Source organism: Apaloderma vittatum, unplaced genomic scaffold (assembly GCF_000703405.1).
Source record: "Apaloderma vittatum isolate BGI_N311 unplaced genomic scaffold, ASM70340v1 scaffold9979, whole genome shotgun sequence".
Taxonomy (NCBI): domain Eukaryota; kingdom Metazoa; phylum Chordata; class Aves; order Trogoniformes; family Trogonidae; genus Apaloderma; species Apaloderma vittatum.
In genome coordinates this window covers 18,986-44,974 of record NW_009733576.1, presented here as the reverse complement: position 1 = coordinate 44,974, position 25,989 = coordinate 18,986, and the positions used below count along the sequence as shown (strand labels likewise).

The window sequence follows — 25,989 nt, the reverse complement described above, 5'->3', positions numbered from 1 at the left end:
CATTCGGGGTTAAAGAGCAGGAGAAGAGTGAATTTTCAGAGGCTGGACTTGTCTAAATGTAGGTTCTTTGTGCAAGTCATGTCCATGGCCAAGGTCAGCCAAAGAGAACAAAAAAATTCAGACGTTAAGGCTAAAATTGGCAGGTGAAATTGTATATGGAAATCACGATAATACTTTAAATATATCCTTTTGATTTTTTTCTGTTGTAAAAACTTTTAGGGGAATTGGAAAAACCTCCCTTCAGTGGGATTAATTAAGGAGAAGTTATCTGTGTGCATACTTATGAATATAATTTTTTTTTCAGGTTTGGCTCATATTACAAATGTCTGTTGATGCTGCTCAGACATTGTAATTCTTTGAACCACCAGGATTTTCTTTCAGATGAAAACAAGTCATCCAATGAAAAGAACTGATATTCGATTTGTACGAGGCCTTGCTTTATAAAACTGATCATGGGTGCTAATAGGTTTTCTCCCAGGAGTGTGTCTGTTTAAATGCAAGTAAACCCCATGGGTTTGATTAAGGTGTATCACACTACCATAGTAGATATGTCTTGATCTATTATTGTTATTGTCCAGTCAGACAAACAAAAACTGAAACTTACTAATCGGTGTTTAGAAAAATCCATTTCCTGGTCAAGGTCAAAATGAGAATATAATGCCTTGTTTTTCAAGAGCTGCCTATTTCAAGGAGAGGTCATGCATGGTACTCACACAAATAAAGTGAGAGCTAATTTCTTGTCAATGAGTTAAAGATGTCAAAGGGACAATAGCTTTAGGGCTCAATTATGTCTCTGCAGATGTAGATGAGAGTGGAGAAAAGCACATAATTTTTGGGTTTTTTCCTACCCAGCTGTGTTTTATCACAGAAATATCAATGAGTTCCTCTTTTTAAAGTCCTTTGTGCTCACATGTGCTGCTTCTGAAATAAATTGTTTGATATTTGAAAGTGTAGATATAAAAACTTTTCTGAGGTTTTTTTTTAACAAAAATTATTTCTGTGATCTCTGGACAATTTGACCCACAAATGTTTGTATTGGTAACCTGAACGTGCATGGAACTGTGAAACAGGGCTAACAGCCAAGATATGGTGTTAACTTCATCCTGAAGTTTCACCAATTATTTTCAGGACAACACTGTTTCCCTAAGGAGTTTATTTGTTGAAAGATATTGTTGAAGGATTCACGAAAGGTCCAGATGCTGCCTCTTTCTGCAACTACCCACCTGGAGTGACCCCTCTAGGTGCATAGCCTTTGTTACCCTAAGAAATATCTTGTCTTACAAATTAACCCACAGCCCAAGAGAAGGCAGAAGAGTATCCACATATCCGTTATAAGCCACTGCCTTCTCCACCTGTACGTGTGAGGCCAACTGGAGGGAATGTGTGAATGCGTCTCTCCAGGGCTATAGGATGTGACATCCTGGCCATGCACAAAAATCTTCTACATATTCTGAATTAAAATAGTGTGGAGGAGAGCTCACCAACAGTCAGTGTGAAAGTGTTACAGAGGGAACATTTTTCTCCCAGTGCTTTGTGAAATGTTACGTTACAATTACAGTTGAGGTTTTCATTTACTTCCTTCAGGGATGCTGTAAGAGACAGGCGTAAGAACGTTTATCTGAATACTCACTTCTTAAACCTCAATGATTAACAAGGTATCTCCGGCATTGGCTTGAAGTTTATACACATTTCCCTGGTACATCTGCTTCACCTTGTTTACATTTACGGCCTTTGCTTGCTCTTTCTTGCCTTGCCTGCTCTAGTGCCTCCCACCCATGCACTGCATCCCTGCCCACACATGTTCAGAAAATGGATATTAGCAGGCCTGACAATGAGTTATATCTCTCAAGATTATGTTTAAAGAACAAGTGGATGTACAGAAAGATCTTATAATAAGTTACAAAAATAAATTTAGAAGCAACTTGACGCCAAATAATGTCAATACAGAGAACATGTGACATCCCATAAAAACGTATTCCAGTCAATATCCTTACAGTGATTTTCAGCTTGGAATAATAATTGAGGAACTTGGCTTATCAATGCTGAAATTTCAGATAATAGTCTATATTGCTACAGTCGTGCAAGGAAAAACATTTTCTTTGGGACTGGTGCAGTTGCTGTTTCTTTGCTCCTCTTACCTGAATTGAGCGTATACAGTTCTGTTCCATGTCAGTTTTACCTGTCTTCAGAATTTTTCAGTACTTGGACAAGGTGCTTGTAGATGTGCCTCTTTCTACCTTAAAATTTTCCAATAGTCCCCAAAGACTTTATACCTGCAGACACTTCTACATTACTCTCATGCTTTACCCAGGCTGTGCAAAGACACCACCTCTGCCAAGTGGATAAACTTCCCTCCTGTTGGCTGCAAACCAGTCCTCATATTAACAGGGGAAACAGGAGCTCAATCCTTCGCTCCAATCCCCACTGCATAACAGTTATTATGTCTTAAGGCCTTCAGGGCATGACAAGGTGCTAAGATCTCCATAGTGCATCTGCAGCCAGTTTGTATTACTTCAGCTCCACAGGCAAAGTTGTCCTTGCCCCTGTTTCATTTAAGGACAGATTTCACTACTAATGTTCTGCTGCTACATCTCCAGCCTGAGCCTGGTGTAAGTTTCCATTTAGTTTTTGTGACCTAGAAGTTCTTCTATTTCTGCAGGTCTTCTGACTCTGCACCACTACCCTTTCCTGTAAATCATTTCTAGATTGCAGCATCCTGAAGTGGCACTTCCCAAGTCAGACTGGCCTAGATTTAAAGTTTGCCAAAGTAAACATCAAATTTAATCCCCCTGCTGCTCCTCTTCTTCCATTAGTTGAGTCAGAGTAGCATCTGCATCCCTATGAAACAACAGAGTCAAATGCAGCCACCTGCATCACTGCAAATACACGTGCCATCTGTTTCTTATTAAGGACTGTCAAATCCACATCATTCAGAACTGTATCTTTGCTGCCAGAAAAGCTGTTCAGAAGCAGCACTGGAAAAATAATGAATGCCAAGAAGATAATCAGAGGAATGTGTTAGTTCTATTTCTCATATATATTTTTTATGGTTTCTCATAGATATGATACAATCATGAGGAGAAAAATGACAAGAGATGGCTTTCCCATCCTGAGACATCTGCCTGTGGTACAAACCAGTCTGTGTGAACAAAGGTAGAACTGCAAAGAATTTACCAGGAAATATATTTATGGTAAGATAAGGTGTGGTGGATGCTGCTATACTTAACCATTCTTTCCTCAAGTAAGGTAAGTAAGTTGATGTCATATTGCCATGGAAACACTGCCTTACTGACTCAAACAACTTTGTAAATCATCATGCTGTCCCCACATTGTAGAAACATTCAGTAGTGTAAAGGAGAGAGGACCCTGATAAGGACCAAGAGATGGAGGCAGGATGATCTTGACCTTGATAAGGAGTTCCGCTATGTGGTGGTTTGGCCCTGACTGGAGGCCAGGAGCTCACCAAAGCCGCTCTATCACTCCCCCTTTTTTCAGATGGACAGAGGAGAGGGAAGATATAACAAGAGGCCCATGGGTTAAGATAAAAGGCAGTTTAATGTAGCAAAAGCAAAGACCGCACATGGAAGCAAAGAAAAACAAAGATTATTCTCTACTTCCCATCAGTGGGCGATGTCCGGCTGCTTTCCCAGGAAGCAAGACTCCAGTAAGTGTAGCGGTTGCTTTGGAGGACAAACACAAATAGTGAATGCCCTCCCTGCTTCCCTCTTCCTTCTCCCTTTTATGTCTGAGCTGATGTCCCACTGCATGGAATACCCCTTTGGTCACTTTAGGTCAGCTGGCCTGGCTGTGTCCCCTCCCAAGATGCTGCCCACCCCCAGCCTGCTCTTGGGGGAACACTGGAAAACCACAACCTTGGTGCTGTGTGAGCATGGCTCAGTGGTAACCAAAACACTCAGGTGTTATCAATACCCTTCTAGCTACCACTCCAAAACCCACACCACTGAGAGACCTGCTGGGGGAAGATTAACTCCACCTCAGCCTGACTCAGTACATGCTAAGTTACTGGTACCTGGTTTTCCTCACAGTTTAAGAAGGTCATAGTTCAAGTATCTGCTGGAAAATGAGAGTATGTCGGTGACCCCTGACAAAGATCTGAAGAGAAGGGCTGTAATTTGGTGAGGAGAGCAGAATGGTCACCTGCTAAAACTGAACTGGGGAAATGCCTTGGAGTCGAGGAAAGCGATGACTGTGCAGAGACCAATGGAAAGCACATTAATTAATTACCGCCGAATGGTATAACAGGCTCAGTGACTGTAATGCATGAATGATCTACAATTACTCTTTTCTGTACTGCACTTGCATTGATCAGGATCACGTTCAGCTTAGCCACTTCTTCAACGTTCAACAGCGAGTGGGTGGAGGTGTAGCAGATCGTCTCTCAGAGGCTGACAACCCGGGGTGGTGTAATTTGGGTTGTAACACTGAGAAGCTTCTAGTCATGCATTTGTGATGTGTTTTACAAATTGCCTCCTAGTATGAGTTCTGAGTCATGTTTAACACAGTAATTAATAGGGATTAGAGTTCTTCTAAGGAGGCAAAGTATGTCAGAATATTATACTGTATCACCATTCTTATTACTAAACTGTCATAGGGAGTAGTACATTTATTATTTGATTAAAAGTTGCTATTTACCCATTAATGAAAATCAGCTGTTATAGGTGAGCTGACAGCTTTTATGAAGAGGGGATAAGAAAATGAGGAAAACGGCCTCCGAAACTTGAAATACTACAGCTGTGAATTGTTAACACTAATACTCTGTGATCTCAGCTCAGACCTCTCAGCTTTAGTCTCTGGGCTTTTGTCATTTCACCATCAGCAGGGTTGTCCTTGTAAAGCTAGATGGGTAGGGTGGCTTCTTACCCATAAGGGATGTGAAGCTGCTGTGCCTCATTTCAAAATAAGGCTGTAAGACTTGTGGGAGGTTCTGGAGGTCCTTTTCCATCAACTTCCTGGTATATATATTACATCAATAGGAAGATTTTGTGAGCAATGTCTAGGTTCAGGAAAGCTGTTTTTCTTTCACATATGGCTTATATACACACATATTCAGCTTAACAACAGTGAACTTGTTTTTCCACAGCTGAGTTCAAACATCATAAAGGAGTTGAGTCTTTTTTCCCACAGAGATGCAGTGAGGAATTTGCTGGGGCTGAGGTGAATCTGAATCTCTGCATTGCTGGGAATGCCCCCTAACTGCTAGGCAGAATACCTCAACTAATGAAATAGAGAGTATTTTCGTTGTCCATTTGCTTTTTACATCTTCTGTACAAGCTGGTATTCTTTCTCTGCTATGTTCTCCAGGAGATATGCTTTTCTTGGTACGTATGAGAATTATGCCAGCCACACTGGCCCTGTCAAGGCCTTATTTGCTGCCTTGCCTATTTTCATACCTGAGTAAGTGAAGTGTCTAATAGTTAAGGCTGGGGCAGTTCTGGGCAGTCCCGTAGCAGAGCTGTAGGCATGTAGGAGAATATTTAAGCTAAAACTACAGAGGTTTTGGAAATAGCTCCTTTAGACTTATGCAGATGCTGTGGTTTGATCTCACATCTCTTAACCTGGTCTTTTTGGTTCAACATGCTGGATTTTCTGAGTCTTCGGAAGAAAAAGATCAAATTAAATAAGAAACCGAGTTTTAACATTTTATGGTCTGAAAGAAAAAGTAGTAGCACCTTAGCTAAATCGTTCTTCCAGCTCAGCTATGTGTTTTCTCATTCTTCCTGAGGCATGAAATTAGAGAATTGTTACATCAGTATTACACTAGGAGGCAATCTTTTGTTTCCAAAAGCTGCTCAGTTCAGGTAAAAGCAAAGTCTCTTTTAGGTCATTTGTACTATGAAGAGCTTTATTTGAATTTTCTTGAAAAAATATTGCTCTTGAGCCTAAAGAAATTATAGAAGAAGGATCAAGGTCATCATAATCATAGAAGTAATTTATGGTGTTCATAACTTATGTGTAAAGAAGGATTATTCAGTTGAATATAATAGTCTCTGTTCTGAGATGGCTACTTTCTTGAATAACCCATTTTAATGTGAACATACGTTGGATGAATAACTGCTTTGTACAGAAGATACCTGAAGCTAAGTGCTTCTGTGCAAGCAGTTTCATAGGAAGTCTTCAAAAAATTCAGCAAGGATAAATTTTCACAGAGGATTGTTAAAGTCTATATCATATACATACTGGATTTTTCTTGTTTAGTTGGTTTGCCCCAAACTCCAAAACAACGATGGAAAAAGAGTGTTTCTCCTTCACGTAAGGATGGGAATTAAACATGGCTTAAAAGAGAACTGAAAAACTTGTCCAGGACAGGTTTGTGATTTGCGTGATCATGATAGGGAGTATTGCTTTTGGGACAATGATGGAGTACAACACAGTATTGAGACATGTAATTTATGAATGAGCCAAAGATATATACACTTCAAGTTTGCAATATTTTGGTCCATTTGGGTGCACTTTTACCATGTTTAGCAAATAGACAGTGTTTCCTGGCACATAGAGGGCTGGACTGGTGCACAGAGCTGGGGATTATAAGCAAGTTCCAGCACTGGCCATTTATATGTCTTAAAATATAGCAATTCCCTGCCTTATTTTCCTTATCAGTGAAAAAGTGAAGTAATAAGCCTCATCTTTAAATGCTCTGAGACCAATTAATAAAAAAGAAAAATATAAATTTTAGGTATATATTACTGCTTGGTGGCTTGGATGTTTTTTTTTAAACTATTTAGAGCCGTTACTAATGAAATTCTGTCATTCCAACAGACTAGGGAGGTAGCATTTTGAATAACTTGTACAAGGGCAGAATATGGAGTCTGTCTTATATAAAAGGCATGAGTGGTGTGCTGCACAGTTCTACACTTCATCAGCTGTGCAGCTGGCGCCCTTCTAACTCCTGTACAGGAACGTGAGCAGGGAGAGAATAAGATCAGGGAGCAGATCTTGCTGAAAACCACCCAAGTAAAAATATGTGTATGTCTGTTTATTTCAGCTGGATGGGTTCTCTGGTTCACTTCACTCCAGCCTCCACAGCAGCTCTGCGAGCATGAAGAGGGAGGTGGGGAGGCTGGAGGAAAGGGCACAGCTCATGGCTAGGAATGGTGCTGTGAGCTGCTGGTGTTTGCCTGCTCACTTGTTTGTTAAACTGTAGACCATGAATCAGCCTGTGAGACTGTGCTGAGGAATCTTCAGGAAAAGGCCAGTTTCCTGGCCTTCCAAAATTGCCATTCAGTGGGCTGAAACCTTAAGGATCAGAGCAAAGCTCTCCTCAAAGGTCCTGCAATACACAAAATATGTGGGATGCTGAGAGATGGGTATGGAGGTTCTCTTATGTGTTGAGGGCCTGTGCTGTGCTGCAGAGCTCCTCTCTTGAGCTCAGCTGCTCCTCTTGATGCTCCCTGTGTGTCAGCTTGGCTAAAGGGTGTCTCTATTCCCACAGCTCACTAAGTCCCCAAGGTTTGTAAAAAAAGTCTTGGTGTGGTTCTTCTTAATATGACTGCTTTGGGGCAGTTGTTTTACACAATGAGGGCTGAAAAAGGGTGCCTAGGGATTCTAGTATCATTTCAGTATGCAAATCTATGCGTGTGTAGCTCCAGTAACTCCTGAGGAACCATTTGCAGAGCTCCTTTTGGGTTAGCAGCTGATACCTTTCATGGGAGCTTTCAGCAATCTGCAGAATCTCCTTGTTCTTGATTTTGGTACAACTGATCCTCAGCTTTGAAGCTGCTCTCTGTGGGTAAAAGGGCTACCTCAGGATATAGCTTGCAGTGTAACTGCCTATTAATAACAATACAAGGATTATATGAGCTGATTTCCGTTTGCTTTTGTTTTTCAGTAGATTACCTGATAATTTCCTATACTTTCCCTTTAAAACATCATCTAAATCATGAAACATTGCTTAGATATTCTGACAACAGCATTTAATCTATGTAAATAAAGTCAAACAGAGAAAAACCTTTTTTTTTTTTCCCGTTTGGTTTCTGGTCTAACCTTCCTAATTACAATAATCTTAAATGCCACATGAAGTTTCATTCACATTTCTTGGACATTAAATGAACTATTAGGTTGTGTAGGATTACAGCAACATCAAAGCCCTCATAGATTTTCAGCATTATGCAAAGCCTCTCATTTTCCTTTTGACTTAGAGCACCACGAAGATTATAGGTTGAATTCAATAATTATACCTGCACTGTTCTTTCCTGTCCACAGGTAAGGCTGTGTCAGCATTTCTATTATAATCCCCTAGTTTCAAAGGACTTTATTACTTGTCCATAAAAATTTGTTCTGGGATAGAATTTGGTATTAAACTTTCATCGTGGGATAAGGAGAAGAAAAGCTATTTAAATGCTTGGTGACTGCTCCCTGGTTTTAGAGGTAGTATACGCATTTTAAAGTGGTCAGAGTCAGTGCCTGAAAATTCTCTACCAGTTTTGCAATTCAAAACCAGCTCTATCTTCTACAGTGAATGTTGGCAGGTTGCTATTAGACTGCTTGGAGCATTTTTTCTTTCTCCTTCCCAAAGCAGAGAAAGGGCAAAGGGTCGCAAATACAAAGCTCTTAAATCTCAGAGTAAACTTTGCCAGTGACCTCTGATATCAGGGCTACTCCACTGAGTCCTCTGGGACACAAGAGTGGTGAGATTATAAAAAGGAATATGTGCAAGGACTGAGATGGGAACAAAAACAAGCCTCTGGGAAAGCTTCAGTGCTTTTAAAGCAGCTGCAACCAAGAGCTTGCAACACTGTGTTCAATAATAAGAAAATGGTTGCAGAGGAAAGTGAGGAGCTGAGGGAGTTTCTTCTTTGTGAGGAATGGTTTGGGGGTGCTCACATTAGTAGCATACATCTTAAAAGTAGCTTGAATTGTAGAAGTGCAGGATAGGATGAGGACATATTTACTCCTTAGAAAAAGTAGATTGTGTTGATAGAAGAGTAAGTTAAGAACTGTAAGTAAGGTACCTTGTGACAACATTTCATAAACTGTCCCAGTACCGGGCTAACTCTCCAAATGGCTACCGGCAGCCACAGACAGCAGTCTCCTAGAACTGTAAGAAAGAAAATTAAAGAGCTGTGAGATATGTGTATCACAGCTGTCTTCTCTGGAGGCTCTCAGACAGAAGCTGTCTTTGTGCACTCTGGTTTGATTTTCCCTTCTTACTTCAGGCACTGTGCTGTCCTTGCTCTAATTATAGAATCAGAAAATCACAGAATCATAGAACTAAAGAAAGGTTTGAATTGGAAGAGAACTTTAAAGATCATCTAGTTCAACACCTTTGCCATGGGCAGGGACACCTCTCAAACACCTCTCACTAGACCAGGTTGCTCAAAGTCCCATCTAACCTGGCCGTGAGCACTTACAGTGATGGTTCATCCATAACTTCTATAGGAATCCTGTAGAAAAATTCTTCCTAACGTCCAATCTAAATCGACCTTCTTTCAGCTTAAAACTGTAGCCCCTTGTCCTATTACTATAGACCCTGGCACAAAGTCTCTCTCCATACTTTTTGTAGCCGTCCTTCATATATTAAAAAGCTGCAATAAGATCTAGCCAGAGCCTTCTATTCTAAGGCTAAACATAGAATCATAGAACAGTTTTGGCTGGAAGAGATCTTCAAGATGATTCAGTCCAACCTTTTCCCAGCCCTATCAACACCACTGAATCATGTCCTTCAAGGCAACATCTACCCTTCTCTTAAACATCTCCAGGGGTAATGTCTCAACCACCTCCCTGGGCAGGCTGTTCCAATGCTTGAAAACCCTTTCAATACAGAAATTCTTCCTAATATCCAACCTGAATATCCCCTGGCACAATTTAAGGCCACTTCCCCTTGTCCTGTCACTCACCCCTAGGGTGAACAGACCAACCAGCGCCTCAACCTCCTTTCAGGTAGTTGTAGAGAGTGCTAAGGTCTCCCTTCAGTCTCCTTTTCTTTAGGCTAAACAGCCCCAGATCCCTCAGCCGTTCCTCATAGGACATATGTTCCAAATCCTTTACCAGCTTGGCAGCCCGTCTCTGTACGCTCTCCAGCACCTCAATGTCCCTCTTGCAGTGAGGGGACCAAAACTGGGCACGGAACTCAAGGTGCAGCCTCACAAAAGCTGAGAGGAATGATCACCTCCCTGCTCCTGCTGGCAACACTAAAAAGCAACCCCAAATCTCTCAGCCTCCGTCCATAGATGGGGTCTACTATCCCTCTGACCTTTTCATGGGTCTCTGGCCTTAGCAGGTCCAAGTCCTTGTAATGAGGACTTCAGAGCTGGACACATTACTGCAGGAGCAGATTGATGGGAGTGGGGCAGAATCACTTCCCTCAACCTGCTAGTGGATGCTAATTTTTATGGAACCCAGGACATTGTTTGTTTTCTGGGCTGCAAATGTACATTGCTGGCTCGTGTCCTTTTTCCATATCTCAGTATCCTCAAGTTCTCTGCAGGACTGCTTTCAACCCCTTCATCCCCTGGCCTGTATTAACACCAGGGGTTGCCCACAACCCACAGGGCCAGCCTCAGATTGAGATTCTCATCCTAAAGGGGATAAATTCAGATCTGGAATTTCAGAGGCTGTTGAAAAGCTATCTATATTTTGACATACTTTGTAATGGATATGAGCATTCCTCATCAGCCTTGAAACTTCAGGACTCATTTACCAGTCCTCCTTGTAAGATATGACTCACTCTGACCCAAATTGAGTCCTCTTCTATGCAAGAAGAGGGATGGCTGCAGCTTTTAGCATGGGGAAACATTTCATCTGATTATAGAAAGGCTCACACAACACCATGACTCTGGATCTGGATTTATCTCTAACGTAACTTCCACTGAGAAGCTGCTGCAGATCATGTGTGGTTTAATGTGTTCATAGTTGAGCTAACTCCAACAGTCATGTCTGGGAGGTGCTCTGTGAGTAACATATAAAGGTGAGAGGATGAGTTCAAAACAGTAAAACCTATAATCAGTGTCTATTGATTATAAAACCTATTGATCATAAAAACCTGTAATCAATAGGTCTTCAGCTGAATCTCTTCAAAACCCTTTCAGTTTGAAAGATTACCTCTTCTTCATCTTCTTTAATTTCTCTCCCCAAAGATATCTTTCCTTCTTCTCCAGATTCAATGATCTCCCAGTTCTCTTAATGAATTTGGCATCTCAGTGGCACCTGACTCTTCATTTTCCTGCAACTTCTGTGGTGAGAATCCAGTTATGAGAGTGATTGCCTTGATGTGTGGCATATTTTGCCACAGCTATGGTACCTTTCATGGACTGGTTCAGGATGTTTTTCTTTTTCATACATGTTTATTAGAAGAAGCTGTCTATGGATTTCAGTTCCAGCTGGAGCACTGGCTACTGTGTACATGGATCACACTATCCGTGTAGAGCAATTGGACCTTGACTTTACACCTGGCCCAGGTACCATGGCTCTTCCCTGACCTCTGGTTTTGGTTCATCTTTCCACCCCCTTTCCACTGTTTCTGCCTTCTTTACACAGCGAGCTCTGTGTGACTGGGATTATCTCTCATGTCACAGAATCACAGAATGTTAGGAGTTGGAAGGGACCTCAAAAGATCGCCTAGCCCAACCCCCCTGCCAAAGCAGGATCACCTAGAGTAGGCCACACAGGAACACACCCAGGTGGGTTTTGAATGTCTCCACAACCTCTTTCGGGAGCCTGTTCCTGCTCTGTGTCACCATCACAGTGAAAAAGTTTTTCCTAATGTTTTTGTGGAACCTTCTATGCCCCAGCTTGCACCTGATGCCCCTTGTCCTATCATGGGACATCACTAAGAAGAGCCTGGCTCCATCTTCCTGACACTCACCCTTCATGTATTTATAAATACTAGTAAGGTCATCGCTCAGTCTCCTCTTCTCCAAGCTAAAGAGACCCAGCTCCTTCAGCCTTTGCTCATAAGGGAGATGTACCACTCCCTTCATCATCTTTGTGGCTCTGTGCTAGATTCCTTCAGAATGTCTTAGGCTGGAAGGCACCTTAGAGATCATCTAATCCAAACTCCCTGCCACGGACAAGGATGCCTCTTAACTTTCAAACAGTTCCCTGTCATTCTTGAGCTGAGGGGCCCAGAGCTGGACACAATATTCCAGATGTGGCCTCACCAGGGCAGGGTAGAGGGGCAGGAGGACCTCTCTTGACCTACTAGCTACCTCCATTCTAATACATCCCAGGATGCCATTGGTCTTCTTGGCCACGAGGGCACACTGCTGGCTCACGGCCATCCTGCTGTCCACCAGAACCCGCAGGTCCCTTTCCTCTGCGCTGCCTTCCAACAGGCCAGCCCCCAACCTGTACTGGTACATAGGGTTGTTCTTTCTTAGATACAAGACTCTATACTTGCTCTTGTTATATTTCATAAAATTTCTCCCTACTTGATTCTCCAGCCTGTCTAGGTCTCTCTGAATGGCAGCACAGCCTTCTGGTGTGTCAGCCACTCCTTCCAGCTTTGTGTCATCAGCAAACTTAGTGACAGCACACTCTATTCCCTCATGCAGGTTGTTGAATACATTGAATAGTACTGATCCCAGTACTGACTTGGAGGGACTCCACTAGATACAGGCCTCCAACTAGACTCTATCCCATTGACCACAACTCTCTGACTTCTTTTCTTTGACCAGTTCACAATCCATCTCACCACTCTATCTTCCAAACTACACTTCCTCAGTTTATCTATGAGGATGCTGTGAGTAATGGTGTCACTTTCCTTACCGAAATCCAGATAAACCATACCCACTGCACCACCTCCATCTATCCACTTGGTTATACTCTCATAAAAGGCTATCAGGTTGGTCAAACATGACTTCCCCTTGGAAAAAACATGCTGACTTGATCTGATGATGCTTGAGCATCATGAGATCAAAACCTTGAAGATAGGCTGTAGGCTTTTCTATAGTGGAGAATAACTCATCTGTGCTTAATGCTACACTACACAGAGAATACTGCAGGTGAACTTGGTATTGTATGGTAGGTTTACTTCGGTGCTGACAACTTCAAACACCTCAGAACTGGCTGATAAACTGGTCTTGTCTTCAGTGAATGTGGCCGGAAGCCCAGAGAGGTATAGCTGCACAGACATGAAGTGGTTGTGCAGTAGACAGCACATGACCTCTGGGTGTCATGATGAAGACAGTCTGTTGGGTGATCATGTACTGGCCTGGAGGACTGACATCACTGCAGAAACACAACTGTGACAGGGCTGAGGAGGTTCAACCCGGCATAGCTGAGACATATCCTTGATCTGTATCTAACATCTTACCAGAAAGACATCTTGTCTTTTGCCTCCCTTGCTTCAGTTGTTCAAATTAAAAACAGTGGGTGAGTTATGCTTATTTGCTCCTTAATTAGAAAGCTCCAGATAAGAGATCCTTGGTTAGGGAAGGACACTGGTCAGTAAGAACTACTGAGCAAAGAACTGGTTTTAAACTGTCTCTGTTTGGGCTAAACTGCTAAGAAATCAGTTAAGTTAACTGACAGAATCATTCTTCACAGCTGTCAGCCCTTATCCATATGCTAGAAGGATCATTAATACGGCTGAAATGGAGTATCTATCACTCTTGTGCTAACATGCAGAGTACTTCCCATAAGCACTGTTTAAAAGGACTTAGGTCCAGATTGTTTAGGGTTTGCTTCAGAGGATGGTAAAATTTTATTACATTTGTTTTTTGTCGCTTTTTCAAATGTTCTGTACCATGCATTCATAATGAGAAAGTGACATGCCTTTTCTTGCAACTTAATATCAGGATGAAGCACAAGAATGGTAAAATAATGAAAGCTAGGAAGATAAGCAACATTTTAATCACAAAGCTAATAAAATGAGATTGACAGAACTCAAAATCTCCTGCTGTTACCCTAAAAAGCAATGTGAAAATATGGATAGAAAAAAAATCTAGAGAAATAAAGTATTTCTTCAAGGAGTTATTTTATAGACCTCTTTAACTGAATACTGCACATTGGTGAAAAATAGTCTGAAGAGAACCTAAGCACCCTCTCTAACCATAACGGTTTTATAAAAACTGGCTAATTTTATTGGGTTTTAGATGACGATTTTCCAGTCCTCCAGTCAGGTTTCTCTACTCCTTTTTACGATGTTATGGCTCATTTCTGAGCTGCACAGAAATGGCAGTTTACTACCTTTTTTTTTTTTTATTTTACCTCCTTTTAATTTCTTTTATGACCTTCAAGGTAAATTAAAGATTTATATTTTTATGTTTTCAAATTGCTGGAACCATGTTCATCTTGGAGTCTGCTCCAGCTTCTGATTAATATTGTTTCTTGACATTTAGATTCGGATTTTAATGCCATCACACATTTATTTTCGCTGATTTAGTCTAGATTATATTTGTTTCTCTGGCTATGTATTCTTTTTTTGGTGGTAATTTACAAAATTATTGGGAAGATTACCTCTGCAAAAGTGGAGGCGTTTCTTTCAAAACATGTTGCTAGCACTTAGATAAGTAAAGATTACATGGCCCAAAGTCCTGAATCTAATGCTGTGGAGCCTGAGCCTGAAATAATTCATCTAGACACTAAAGATGAAGTTGTAAAGCTCAGAAGAGAAGTGGCTTAATACTGGAAACACGTTTTCAGAATTCCTCTTGGCCTTGGGCTGGAATAGATGCAGTCTGTAAAAATTATCTTCCTTTTTATATTTTTAAAGATATGATTTTGGGATTTCTTAGCTTGATAGGGACCTTTTCGATAGCATTCTTAAATGACATACCCATACAAGAAGTGCAATGAGAGACTCAGATGAAAGTCACTTCCTGGCATGTCTTTACCTGGATTTCCATGGAAAATCCATGGATCTTCCTCATTCTGACTTACATTATGAGAAAAAGAAGGATCTCAACTATGTGAGATGCAAAGAAAAGCTTATTCCAGGGGTGCCTCTTTAATTTTTAAAATATGCCGACTCCTATTACCTCTATTTTCTCTCTTCCATAGTCTGCTGTGGGCTCTGCTGTATTAAAAAAAATTAAGATCTCAACTATTTATTAAATCATGATGAAAGAAAATAACTTCATTAGGTTACAATCAGTCCATACGAAAACCTAAAATGTTGAGGAGATGTTTTTGCTGAGCACTGTGTAACTGAACTATTTTTCCAGGCATCTACAGCTCAGTGAACCATGATTTATTAGTCTTGAAGAATTCAGTGTACTTCAATCTCAATTTATCAAATGAAGAGATGGATACATATTCTTAAAAGCAGCAATAGACATTTCACATATGAAACTTCTAACAATGACAGCTATTTAATTAGAGCTCATTTAAGTCACAAAATAAAATTGACTTAAGCTTTTGTATCACACCATCATGCTTTCCTACAAAACAATTTTCTTTTTCCCCCAAACATGTAATGGATGTGGGATCTTCAGCTAGATGGGTCTTCAGGTTGGGTCCTTAACATCTTTATCCGTTTTTCCAGCCTCTCCATCCATTCATTTCTGAGCCTAAGGACAGAAACATGGTTCAGCTTGTCCCCATATTTTTACAATGAACAGATTTATACCAGTGCTATCCTTTGCTTACTGTACTGGTGCTTTTTCCCAGTTGTCATGCAAACTGTTCTGCCCCTTTAGAGTGCTTTGCTGGATGGCAGTTCAGGGCCTGCTCTTAAAACCCGATGAGGGCTCACCTGGGCTTTTTGGTTGAACCACATCCATCTCCAGCATGCCCTCTCTCAAGTGCCTCTGCGTGCCAGAGTGACTTCTCATCTCCAAGGCAGATGGCCTGCTGCCACCTGCTGGGTAGCCTCACCAGGCATTTTCCCAGCCCCTCTCTTCCTCAGAAATGCATTAAAAAAAGTACTGCCTAAAGCACTGTTTGGCTTGAAAACACTGCACGTGTTAAAACTTCTGAACGGACCCAGAGCACATAGCTTTAGGTGATAGGTGGCACTTCTTCCTCTTTTGGGTTCTACCTAGGCACCACAGAAAGACTGCCTCAGAGAGAAAAGACAGGAATTTCACAATTGCAAAGTTGAGATGTTTAAACTAGGTTATTTACAAATGGATGAAACATTCTAGAGTCTAATTCCAGTGTTTCTTCACTGATGTAAGGCTCTAGTTTTTTCAAGCAGCAATCCAATGAGAGGTATGAAGGAAATTTAAAAAAAAATCTTTCTCACTGAATGATGTCAATCCAAAATAGACATCCTTGCATGTGCCTTCAACTTATGGAGATATCATGTGAAGTAGAACTGTACTGATAATTGACACAGAATGGTCTTTCTCATTGTGGACAATTAGAGTAAATATGACTGATTGGTGTAAATATGGCTATGGAGAATGGCTGCCTTGGTCAGCTAATACACTTGGACCGTCTGCTTTATTAGGAATATACTTTCTGCAAATTAGGCCATCCTAATTAATTCAAACTATATTCTTGGGAAAACAAGGTCACAGAGAAAGAAGATGTGCCTGGTACACATGTGTTGCAGCTCTGCTGTGAACCTAAGCCTTCACGTTCAAGATAAGCCTGCATTGCTAAATGCTGTCTTAATAACTTCAGAAAGTTCCACACTTTGGACCCTTTAATGGAACAAGACTGAATTATTCTTTTAACCTGTGAAGACATAGCTTATACAAGTTAATATTAACATCCAGTTTGGGAAGCTTTATTACCTTCTAAAAATCTCAGAAAATTACTTTCAGCTTTCATTGAATGACAAATATAGGTATCACTTGTCTTTTAAAAGTAATTACAAGGTAAACTCAAGAAGTCTTTCTGCAGACTACCTACTTTTTCAGAGCACTTCTTCGCTGACGTTCTTTTTCAATTTGCAGATATTGAGTTTGTTGTGCAATAGTCTTTTCCCAGAAGTTTCTCAGGTCACTAGTTTCGCATCCACGGACTTCATGACGTATGTATTGGCTATTCATTTTCTCTACAGGAGAAATTCAAAACAACAATATGACAAGTTATTAGTTCCTCTGCTATGAAGACAGGCTGCGGGAGCTGGGATTGTTCCGTCTTGAAAAGAGAAGACTTTAGGGGGACCTAACAGCTGCCTTCCAATACCTGAAGGGAACCTACAGGGAGGCTGTGGAGGGACTTTTTACAAGAGTGTCCACTAATAGGACAAGGGGAAATGGGTTTAAGTTAAAATGAAAACAGATTTAGATTGGATCTTAGGAAGAAATTCTTCAGTACGAGGGCGGCAAGAGTTTGGAATAAATTGCCCAGAGACATTGTGGCTGCCCCCTCCCTGGAGGTGTTCAAGGCCAAGTTGGATGAAGCCTTGAGTAGCCTGATCTAGTTGAGAGGCGTCCCTGCCCATGACAGGGAGGTTGGACTAGGTGATCTCTAAGGTCCCTTCCAGCCTAGACCATTCTATGATTCTATGATTCTATGATTCTATGATTGATTCTATGATTCATGGCTAAAGCACACTGTTGCTGGTTTGGATTTTCACGTTAGGGTCACACCGTCTTTTTTTTTTTTTGGCACAGGATAACAGTGGGCATGACACACTATTTAAGCTTTTTATTTCTAGCTCTGACACTTGAGGACACTCTGTCTTCAGTGATTTGAATGTTCACCCCAAATACCTCTTACCTCCGTCTGCCTGTGACCTTTAATGTCACAGCAAAGGAGAGTTCTGTTGTATTCTCTAGTTTAATGATTAAGATACCTTTTACTGCACTCATAAATAGAAGGAAAGCACAAAAATTTTCAGACGGAGTGGGATTTTTCCTCACTGTTTGCATGCCTATAAAATGATAAAGTGACCACTGTACATTAAAACAGTGAAGAAAAAGAGCTCTAGTGATTTAATGTTATCATTAACTTTAGCTTTATTTGGAAATGGAGAAAATTTATATGTATAAAAGTATGTACATAGATTTGTAAGATGATGACTTGCAAAAGTGACCTTGCTTATTAAATTCCTCCCTCTTCTACATTTTACAGAACAGAACAAATTCATTGAATATATTTATATATCTGTGCCCATTCTTTACTTCACCCTTCATTTAATGTCATCTTAAAAATAAATTCAGAGTGAATCTTATAGTAGGAAAACATTATCTGTCTCAGGATGTCTCTTCACAGGCTAACAGTCAAGCCCCTGTATCCCACACTGCAGCCAGAAAATCATATCATTACTTCCAAAACTTCATTAAATATGGAATGAGTATATCCATGCTGCCTTCCAGATTGCTGTGTGGTTTTGCACGAACATGCTATTACAATATTTTCCAGAACATTTAATTTTTTTAACAAGTATTTAGCGCTCTTTCAAGCGTTGTTTGAATTCATGGCAATTATTTGTAATTTATTTTAATCAGAGCCATAGAGAGCTAGTAAACAAGCCCCTCAAGGCTAGCTTGGAAAAGCTTGAAGAAACTGCTGCCATTCCTCTGTCAGGCATTGTAAGAAAAACAAAATTGGGAACCGATAATCTTTATATAATTTCATTTGGAGATTTGGCTGTTTTGTGAAAAACTGTGATGCACATTACAGAGACTCTATGAGAAGAAAAACAGCCCTTTGGAAAAGGGCCCTTTCCTGATGGGATTTCCCTCTGACTCCCCTGTCGTCCCCTGTAAAACCTCCATATACCAAGTCATAGCCTCCAAATGATGGAAGTATAATATTTAAGGCTTTATTTTTTTTTTAAATAAGGAATTTACAAAGCATTTTTTCAGGTTCTGAGCAAGTTATAGCTGGATGTGTAAGCGTTGGGATCAGTCTATAATGTGAATTGCAAATGTAGTTCAATACGTACACCTGTGCTAGAGAATAGCCAACTCCAGGTCAGAAGTTCTCTTAACACAAGTATGTGTTTTCACAAAACATATATATATTTCACAAATATTCACATATATATCAATATAAACCAAATCATCTTTTTCCAGGTAGTAGTACTACTCTTCTTAGCTTTCTGTAAACCAGAAGTAATCTAGAAATTTATGAAAAAGATACGGTAACATCCTTTGGATCAGTCTAAAGGACTTTCCACTCCAGGAGTTAATCCCTGAGAATAAAGATATTTCAGAAGAGTGGCAAGCAAAATTCCCAGATATTCCTGAGGCTCCAAAACAAACTGCCAGGAAATAGATCTCCTGGCTTCTTTAAGCAGAAGTGATCCCAAAGCATAATAACTTCATCCTTCCAAATGGTTATGAATTCCTATTTAATATACTATGAATGTGTATTTTCTGTATATATGAGGGTGAATATTTCTCCTGAATAAATCAAAGTTCTGGAACTCATTGCCAAAACATATAACTAAGCGTAAGTGTATCTTTTCAGAATGCACATATCCTTCACTGGTTTAAAATGCTCTGTCTCCTGGTTTGATTGCCTACGTTCTTGGTGCTGGCTTGAATGTATTGTATAGATGTGTTTCCAGCACTCCTCCCCACAGCATAAAAATTCCAAGAAAAAGTTTTAAACTTGGCAAAAGAGAAGTTCAGAATTAGGTTTTATTGTTCTTCACCTTACATCTGGTGCTGGCAGTATTTAGAAGTATGTATTTAGAATCTTATCAAGACTACAAAGTGGATATAGTACCACACGTTAGAGGTTTCGGTGTAGGTTTCGGGTTTGTTTTTTGTGAGGTGTGGTAGTGGAAATTAATGCTTTTCTCTGTTCATTATCAGTGAAATTTTTTGTGTGTGTGCTTGTTCAGGCACTCTAAGAGCATTGTCCAAGCCTGTTCTTCCTTCCTAACCTTTCATTTGTGCTAACATATGGATGTCTTGGTGTTGAATTTTCTCCTATTCAGCCCCTAATCTTACTCTTTATTTTCTTCGCTTAATACCAGAGAACATTCAAATATGTATCAAAGTAACTGCATTAGAATTTCTGCATAATTCGTTTACCAATCCTCGTACATCCTTGATAAATGCCAGTGTGTCAATGCACCAAAACTTGCTTCTCTGAACTGTGGAATCATCCTACCCTAAATTACCTTCTATTTCAAAGCCTCTATTTGAGCCCATTCATGTAGGGATTGTAGGAACTGCATAACAACTCTGCTAAAATAACCCACCTGGTTTCCTTTGCCTTTGCCTTTATGCATCATGTGCACAGGTGTTTAAATTCATCTCTGCCCTGCCATCTATTTCAAAACTGTTGCCATAAAACTTCAGAATTACGTGGGCATCTTAAACCTAGTCTATCAATATTTCACTTGCCCTAAGATAAACTTTCTGCACTAAAATCTTCTCAGTGATAGAAACTCTTTATTTTCTCTCTTACTTCAGGCTTTTCAGAGAAGAGCAACAGAACTTAAACTTGTACTATGGCTTTGAACCAGCAGTTATCACCTGGGAAGAGTTTATTTTCATGTCTTGGAACCTCCTTCAAAGCTGTTAACAAAAGGGACTTAATTTAATAAGGAAAGAGAAGAATGGAAAAGACTTCATGGAAGCAGCCTCCAAAGCAGCCTTAAAAAATAGTCTCTATGTATGATACAACAGATGGGAATAAATATACTGTCAAAGCATATAGGGAATTGTAACAGCACTTTAATAGAATTTGCAGTTAGCTCTGACTTAAACCATCCTGCAACAGCTAGGACTAAAAGAAACTTTGTTTGATCTTCTAGTGGCAATCCTTCAAAAGGACAATAATCAGAGGTTCTTTCTGGGAGTCACCTTTGACAATGCTCTCTTTGCAAGCTCGTGAAAAAATGTGGCTGCTCTCAAACAAAAGGAGTAGCTGGACAAACTCTAGGAAGGCTTTATCCCGCACAAAATGAAAATGATTGTTTATTTTTAGATTCAACAGTTTTAGAGAGGTTGATATTATTTAGACTCAATTTGCTAAGGGAAATCTTAGGAAGGTAGGGAGGATGTGATACTAGCATTGTTATCTGGAACTCAAAAATTATGTTGGCAGAAGAAAAGATGAATGCAAGATCAATTCAATGCAATGTCTTGACTTTTTTATAAGTAAAAACAATTAACAGTTTGAGGCTGAAATTCACTGATTCTGTGATAAACCATTAACACCACAAGAAACACATTTCATGGAGAGTATTAGAAGTTACAAATTTCTGAGACAGAAAATGGTATGTAAAGAAAAGCACTTTTTTTTTCCCTGTAGTAGAACACAAATTATTGTTTTAAATGGTTTTTAAAATTGACAAAGCATCCACCTGAGAGAGGAAAGCTATTTTTTCCCCTTCTTGTCCTTCTTGCATAACACAATAGGTCAGAGGTTTCAGGATGTTATGCATCTTCCTAGAAATAATACAATATTTTTTTCATCTATCTTTTCACGGATCATGCTTGCTGAATGTGCTTCTTATATAAGTGCAATGGATTAATAAAAAAAATGTATGATATATAAGAGAGTACACTATCTACACTAAGGATTATGTTTGAATTTAGAACAGTAAGAAATATATTCTGATTTAATAAAATGGGACTAGTAGTCACGAATGTGATTTCCCTCACTTTCCTTGGATCTTGGGTACATCATTTTTCTTCTGCTTCTGCATCTGGCAGCAATTCACATCTCAAAGGGCTAAGGCTGACTTTGAGATCCTGCCAGGGGAAGCATACTCTCACTTATGTCTTCAGACCCTGGGTAAAACTCTTTGCGGGCAGAAGGAAGGCATTTTAGTTTAATCCTCTGTACTCTTCTGTTGGTGTGTCAGGCTGCACAGTGTAGTCTATCTCAGAAACAGCCTGACCCTCAGTGTCGCTCGTAAGCGACGTGGGGAGAGGTTTCTCACAGCTCTGACTGCCTCACTGGTCATAGAATCACAGAGTCACAGAATGTTAAGGGTTGGAATGAACCTCTGAAGATTATCTATTCCAACACCCCTGCTAGAGCAGGATGACCTAGAGTAGATCACACAGGAACACATCCAGATGTGTTTTGAATGTCTGCAGAGATGGAGACTCCACAATCCTTCTGGGCAGCCTGTGCCAGTGCTCTGTCACCCTCACAGTAATAGTGAGGTTCCCAACGACAGAGGTGCGCCTCTTTGACCTGAGCTGGAGCATCATTCTAGAGAAGGGGAAACGCAGGTACCATCTTCTGGTCCACATAGGCTCATAACATGGTGCTGTTTTAAAAATTTATTAGTGTATGGCTTTTCATGTGTACTGTACTGCTCTCTCTCTTTTTGCACTTCGGCATTACAGACTACCAATCTATGCTGATTTTAAAAAAAAAAAACACCAAAAAGAAAAACCAACACCCTAAAACCTGTATTGCCTAGAGTTTGCAAAGAAATAAGAGAATTCCAGACAGGTCATTTATTCTGCCATCAGTATTTCCTAGTTTGGTAGAATTTGAAGTGCATACTTTTAGCAGAATGTGGTCTCGGTTGTTCTCTGTGTGTAAACTCTGATCACATTAATTCGATTTTTCTATGCAACGGGAATTTTCTGTGTATAAAAGTGACAACCTTACTGACACATGACTGAGCAATACTACTTGCCTGTGTGCATGAGTTACAGTTGTGCATTTAGCAAATCAATTCTAATATGCAAATTAAGCAAATTTAACGTTTGCATGCAGACACTACAGAGAAGTCTCCGTTCAACCATTCTCATTCTCCTTGTTCCTAATTCTCACAGTTCATTATTGCTTTTCTGTGAGAAATGGATGGGTCTGGGTCTATTTTTCTCCTCTGGATAATAGTTATTCTTTAAATGCTTTTGAACTGTTACCAGATTTGGATCTTTTCTCACATGATACCTTTATGACAAAGAAACATTAAGGTGAGACTTGGGGAAGATATGTAGTTTTTGCATCTTACACCACTACAGTGGCAGTGCCAACACTTTTGAATGCCACGCACTATGTTTTTTTTACTATTAGCTGTGAGGCCTCAATTCTCTTTAAGTGTTTTCACTCTGCCCTGGAAATCAGAGGACCCAACTACTGAATTATCAAACTGGAGGGAACTGATTCTTTGCCCTTCTGTACCAGAGGGCTCAACAGTCCTTTGGCTGAGGGTTAAAAGTCTTGGAATCTTTTGAGCAAAACACTTGAGGAATCAACAGTTTCATTTCACTGCAGGTCATCCATTCAATTGATACAATTCTAGCTTTTCTCCTGTGCCTATTTATTTTTTTATTTAGCTATATGTTCTCTTGCACTTGGCAGTTCTTACTGACTCTTCCCCCTCAGCCTACTGCCAAGGGCTTCCATGAGAGTTCCTTTCACTTTTCCTTCCTCTACTTTCTTGTCTTCTGAGTCTCACCTTCTGCCTTCTTCACCTCCTATGACAGCCCTCCAGCCTACCTTGGCTGACTCACATGTCTGCTTTCAAACACCTTTCCAGCTGATTTCCCCAGCTGTGTTGTTCCCTCTGGAAAATCTCTCTTCGCTTCTTGCAGGAGTCGCATTTTTCCGTGACTGCTGATGCTGATCTCACCAACCTTTCCCTGGAGCATTTTTCCAGCACCCTTCTGCTTCCTAGCTTCTCCCACTCCCTGTGCCTGACTCTTCACAATGGTCCCACACACCTTGACACTATCACATGCAAATGAGACTGAGGTGATGGCCTCACAGAGGCGAGCATCAAACAAACAGGTATTCATTAGCACCTTGCAATACAGAATGCCCAAATGTCTTTCCTGAGGTTCCCATATATTTGCCTAACTCTTATAGGCTTCTAAGTTTCAATATCTAAGGAATATTTAAAGTGCCTGTAGTTTGCCTGCATGATCAAATATTACCTCTAATCACTAGATTTTCCCTATTGCCAGCTACATTTGAATCCTGATCCTATGAACTGCTGAATTAATAAGATCAAGTACAGAGTATAAATTAATATTTATTAGACAAGGATCAGGTTTTGTTTTATTGTCTGGTTTTTTTGAGTAGAGAGGGGCTCAGTGGTCCAGAGACAAAGAAGATAAATACTGCCCAGGGCTCATCTTCTTTCTTAGATTATCTAGTTCTGACACAATACGCATGGGAAACTGATCCTGATTCATGTGAAGGTGTTTACAGTTGAATTAAAAAGCCTCTCAGCAGCAGATCACTGTTTAAAAACCCTTGTGAGAGGAGTGTGTGTGTAACCTTGGCTACCATTTAGCGCATCAGCTAAGAATATACAGCCACATCTCCTAGTGCTTTATCTAGGGTTGTAGCCTGGAAATTGCCCGTAAATATTTCTTCTGTATCAATGCTAGTCAGCTTCCTTAGAATGCTGCTAAACTGGGCACACTTCCCTGGCATCTTCCTCACACTCTCTTCTTTCACAGAATATACTTTTGTGAGAATGAAAGTTAGAGAACAAACACATTTCCTGTTGACATTATTATTGAAAAACTCACTACACAACCCAAACACTTACTTACCTTTGCAGTCGGACTCTTCCTGCAAATAAATCCTCTGTGTGACACAAACAAATGAGGAGTATTACCACTGCAGCCCTGGCTTCTCCAGTGTCACAGGGCAGTAATGAAATGCATCCCTCAGTACTTTTTATTTGAAGTGGGGGTAACATAAATCCTTCATCATATCAAGGCTATTTTGAACAGAACCAGCAGTGAGATAAGATCATTTAATGAACTTTGCAGCCCCCTGCCTGAGATGACCATGAAACACAGGCCCCCTTGAGAGCATGCATCCCTCCCACACTGGCAGATACCTCAAAGAGCATGACTTGGCAAGTGCTGAGAATTTTCTTTAAAATGCGTGCTAGTATTATCCATTTTAATACTCCTCCCGTGAAGCTTCAAAAATTCCACACTACTATCTTAGCTGTAATGGAGGCTGAAATGGTGTGACAAATCACACTCGGTTTTGCATTACAGGGTGACTTACAGAAGTATGCAGTACTTTGGAGCTGTTAATCTAAGGATGTGTGCTTGATTATGACCTATCACACAGTCTGTTCTCTTCAAGGCAATCGTCATAGGAATCGTCTCTTTGGTTAACATTAGCTGACAAAATACATTAAACCAGCACTACTTTTACCATTTGGAGTTGTTATAACTCTATTACAGATGAGTAGTTATATCATTACATTTCATTTTCTGAGGAAAATATTTTTTAGGCTTGGTTGATGACAGATGTAAGCTCTGATCTCAGTTTTCATTAAATCCGTCTGCATTGCTAATACACCATATGTGACTGCTGGCTTAAGTGGTATTTATACCATTGCTGATTATTTTAACCTTCCTTTGTTGTAATTTTTCAGACCTCAAGTAGCAAAAGCAGCAGCCACTAGAGGGATGCTTTCAGTAGTTCATATATACTTATTTTTTCTGCAGTCAGCTTTACTGCGGAAAATTCTGAGCAAAATCTAGCAGTTGCATCCTTTCTCTGTAAAGGAAAATTTCGCCTCTTTCCAAATACTGATGAGTTCATTTAACTCCTTAAAAATCTTAAGATATTAACTTTCTTAAATGTGTTGTGCCCCCTGATACCATATGAAACCACATAAATCAGTTTTTCCCTCTACATATATGATAACGATCTCAGAGCTTTTGATTCTAGATGCACACATAGCACTGAAAAAACCTGTATCATAGGTAAAGTTGCTTGATCTCTTTTTGGTAAACCAGATCAAATTCTTGCTGACTTTGGAAAATAGAACCAAATACTGACGGACAAGTATTAAAATACTACAGTATTATAAAGACAGGTTGATGCCCAGGCTTGATAGAGCAGTGATACAGACTTGATAAAGCAGATTAGCATAACTGCTTCCTTGTCATTTCACTCAGAGCTTGAGATATTTCCCCTCCTCACTGTACACTAGTTAAATTTACAATAAAACAGAATTTTATTTTTTAATGTTATAATGTAAGCAATACCTTCCCTAAACGTTTGCAAACATCCAATTTCAGGAAGTGATGTCATGTTCAGGCTTCATCAGACCAGAACATTTTTTGTCTGATATGTTCTAGATGTATTGACATTTTTGCATTTGTGCAGATTAAATGAGGCTTACCATAACACAGAATCATAGAATCGTAGAATATTAGGGGTTGGAAGGGACCTCTAGAGATTATCTATTCCAACCTCCCTGCCAGAGCAGGATCACCT

The 25,989-nt window shown here is 40.1% G+C and overlaps 1 protein-coding gene across 1 annotated transcript; it reads right to left on the bottom strand.

The window, feature by feature from the left end:
• Positions 1-15,388: 15,388 nt before the first annotated feature.
• On the bottom strand, positions 15,389-16,898 carry LOC104278853. The gene is made up of 2 exons (XM_009875954.1): positions 16,759-16,898; positions 15,389-15,467 (listed from the first exon to the last, which is right to left on the bottom strand). Exons 1-2 carry the CDS (start codon positions 16,896-16,898, stop codon positions 15,389-15,391), a joined length of 219 nt encoding a protein of 72 aa, XP_009874256.1.
• Between the last annotated feature and the right edge of the window lie 9,091 nt (positions 16,899-25,989).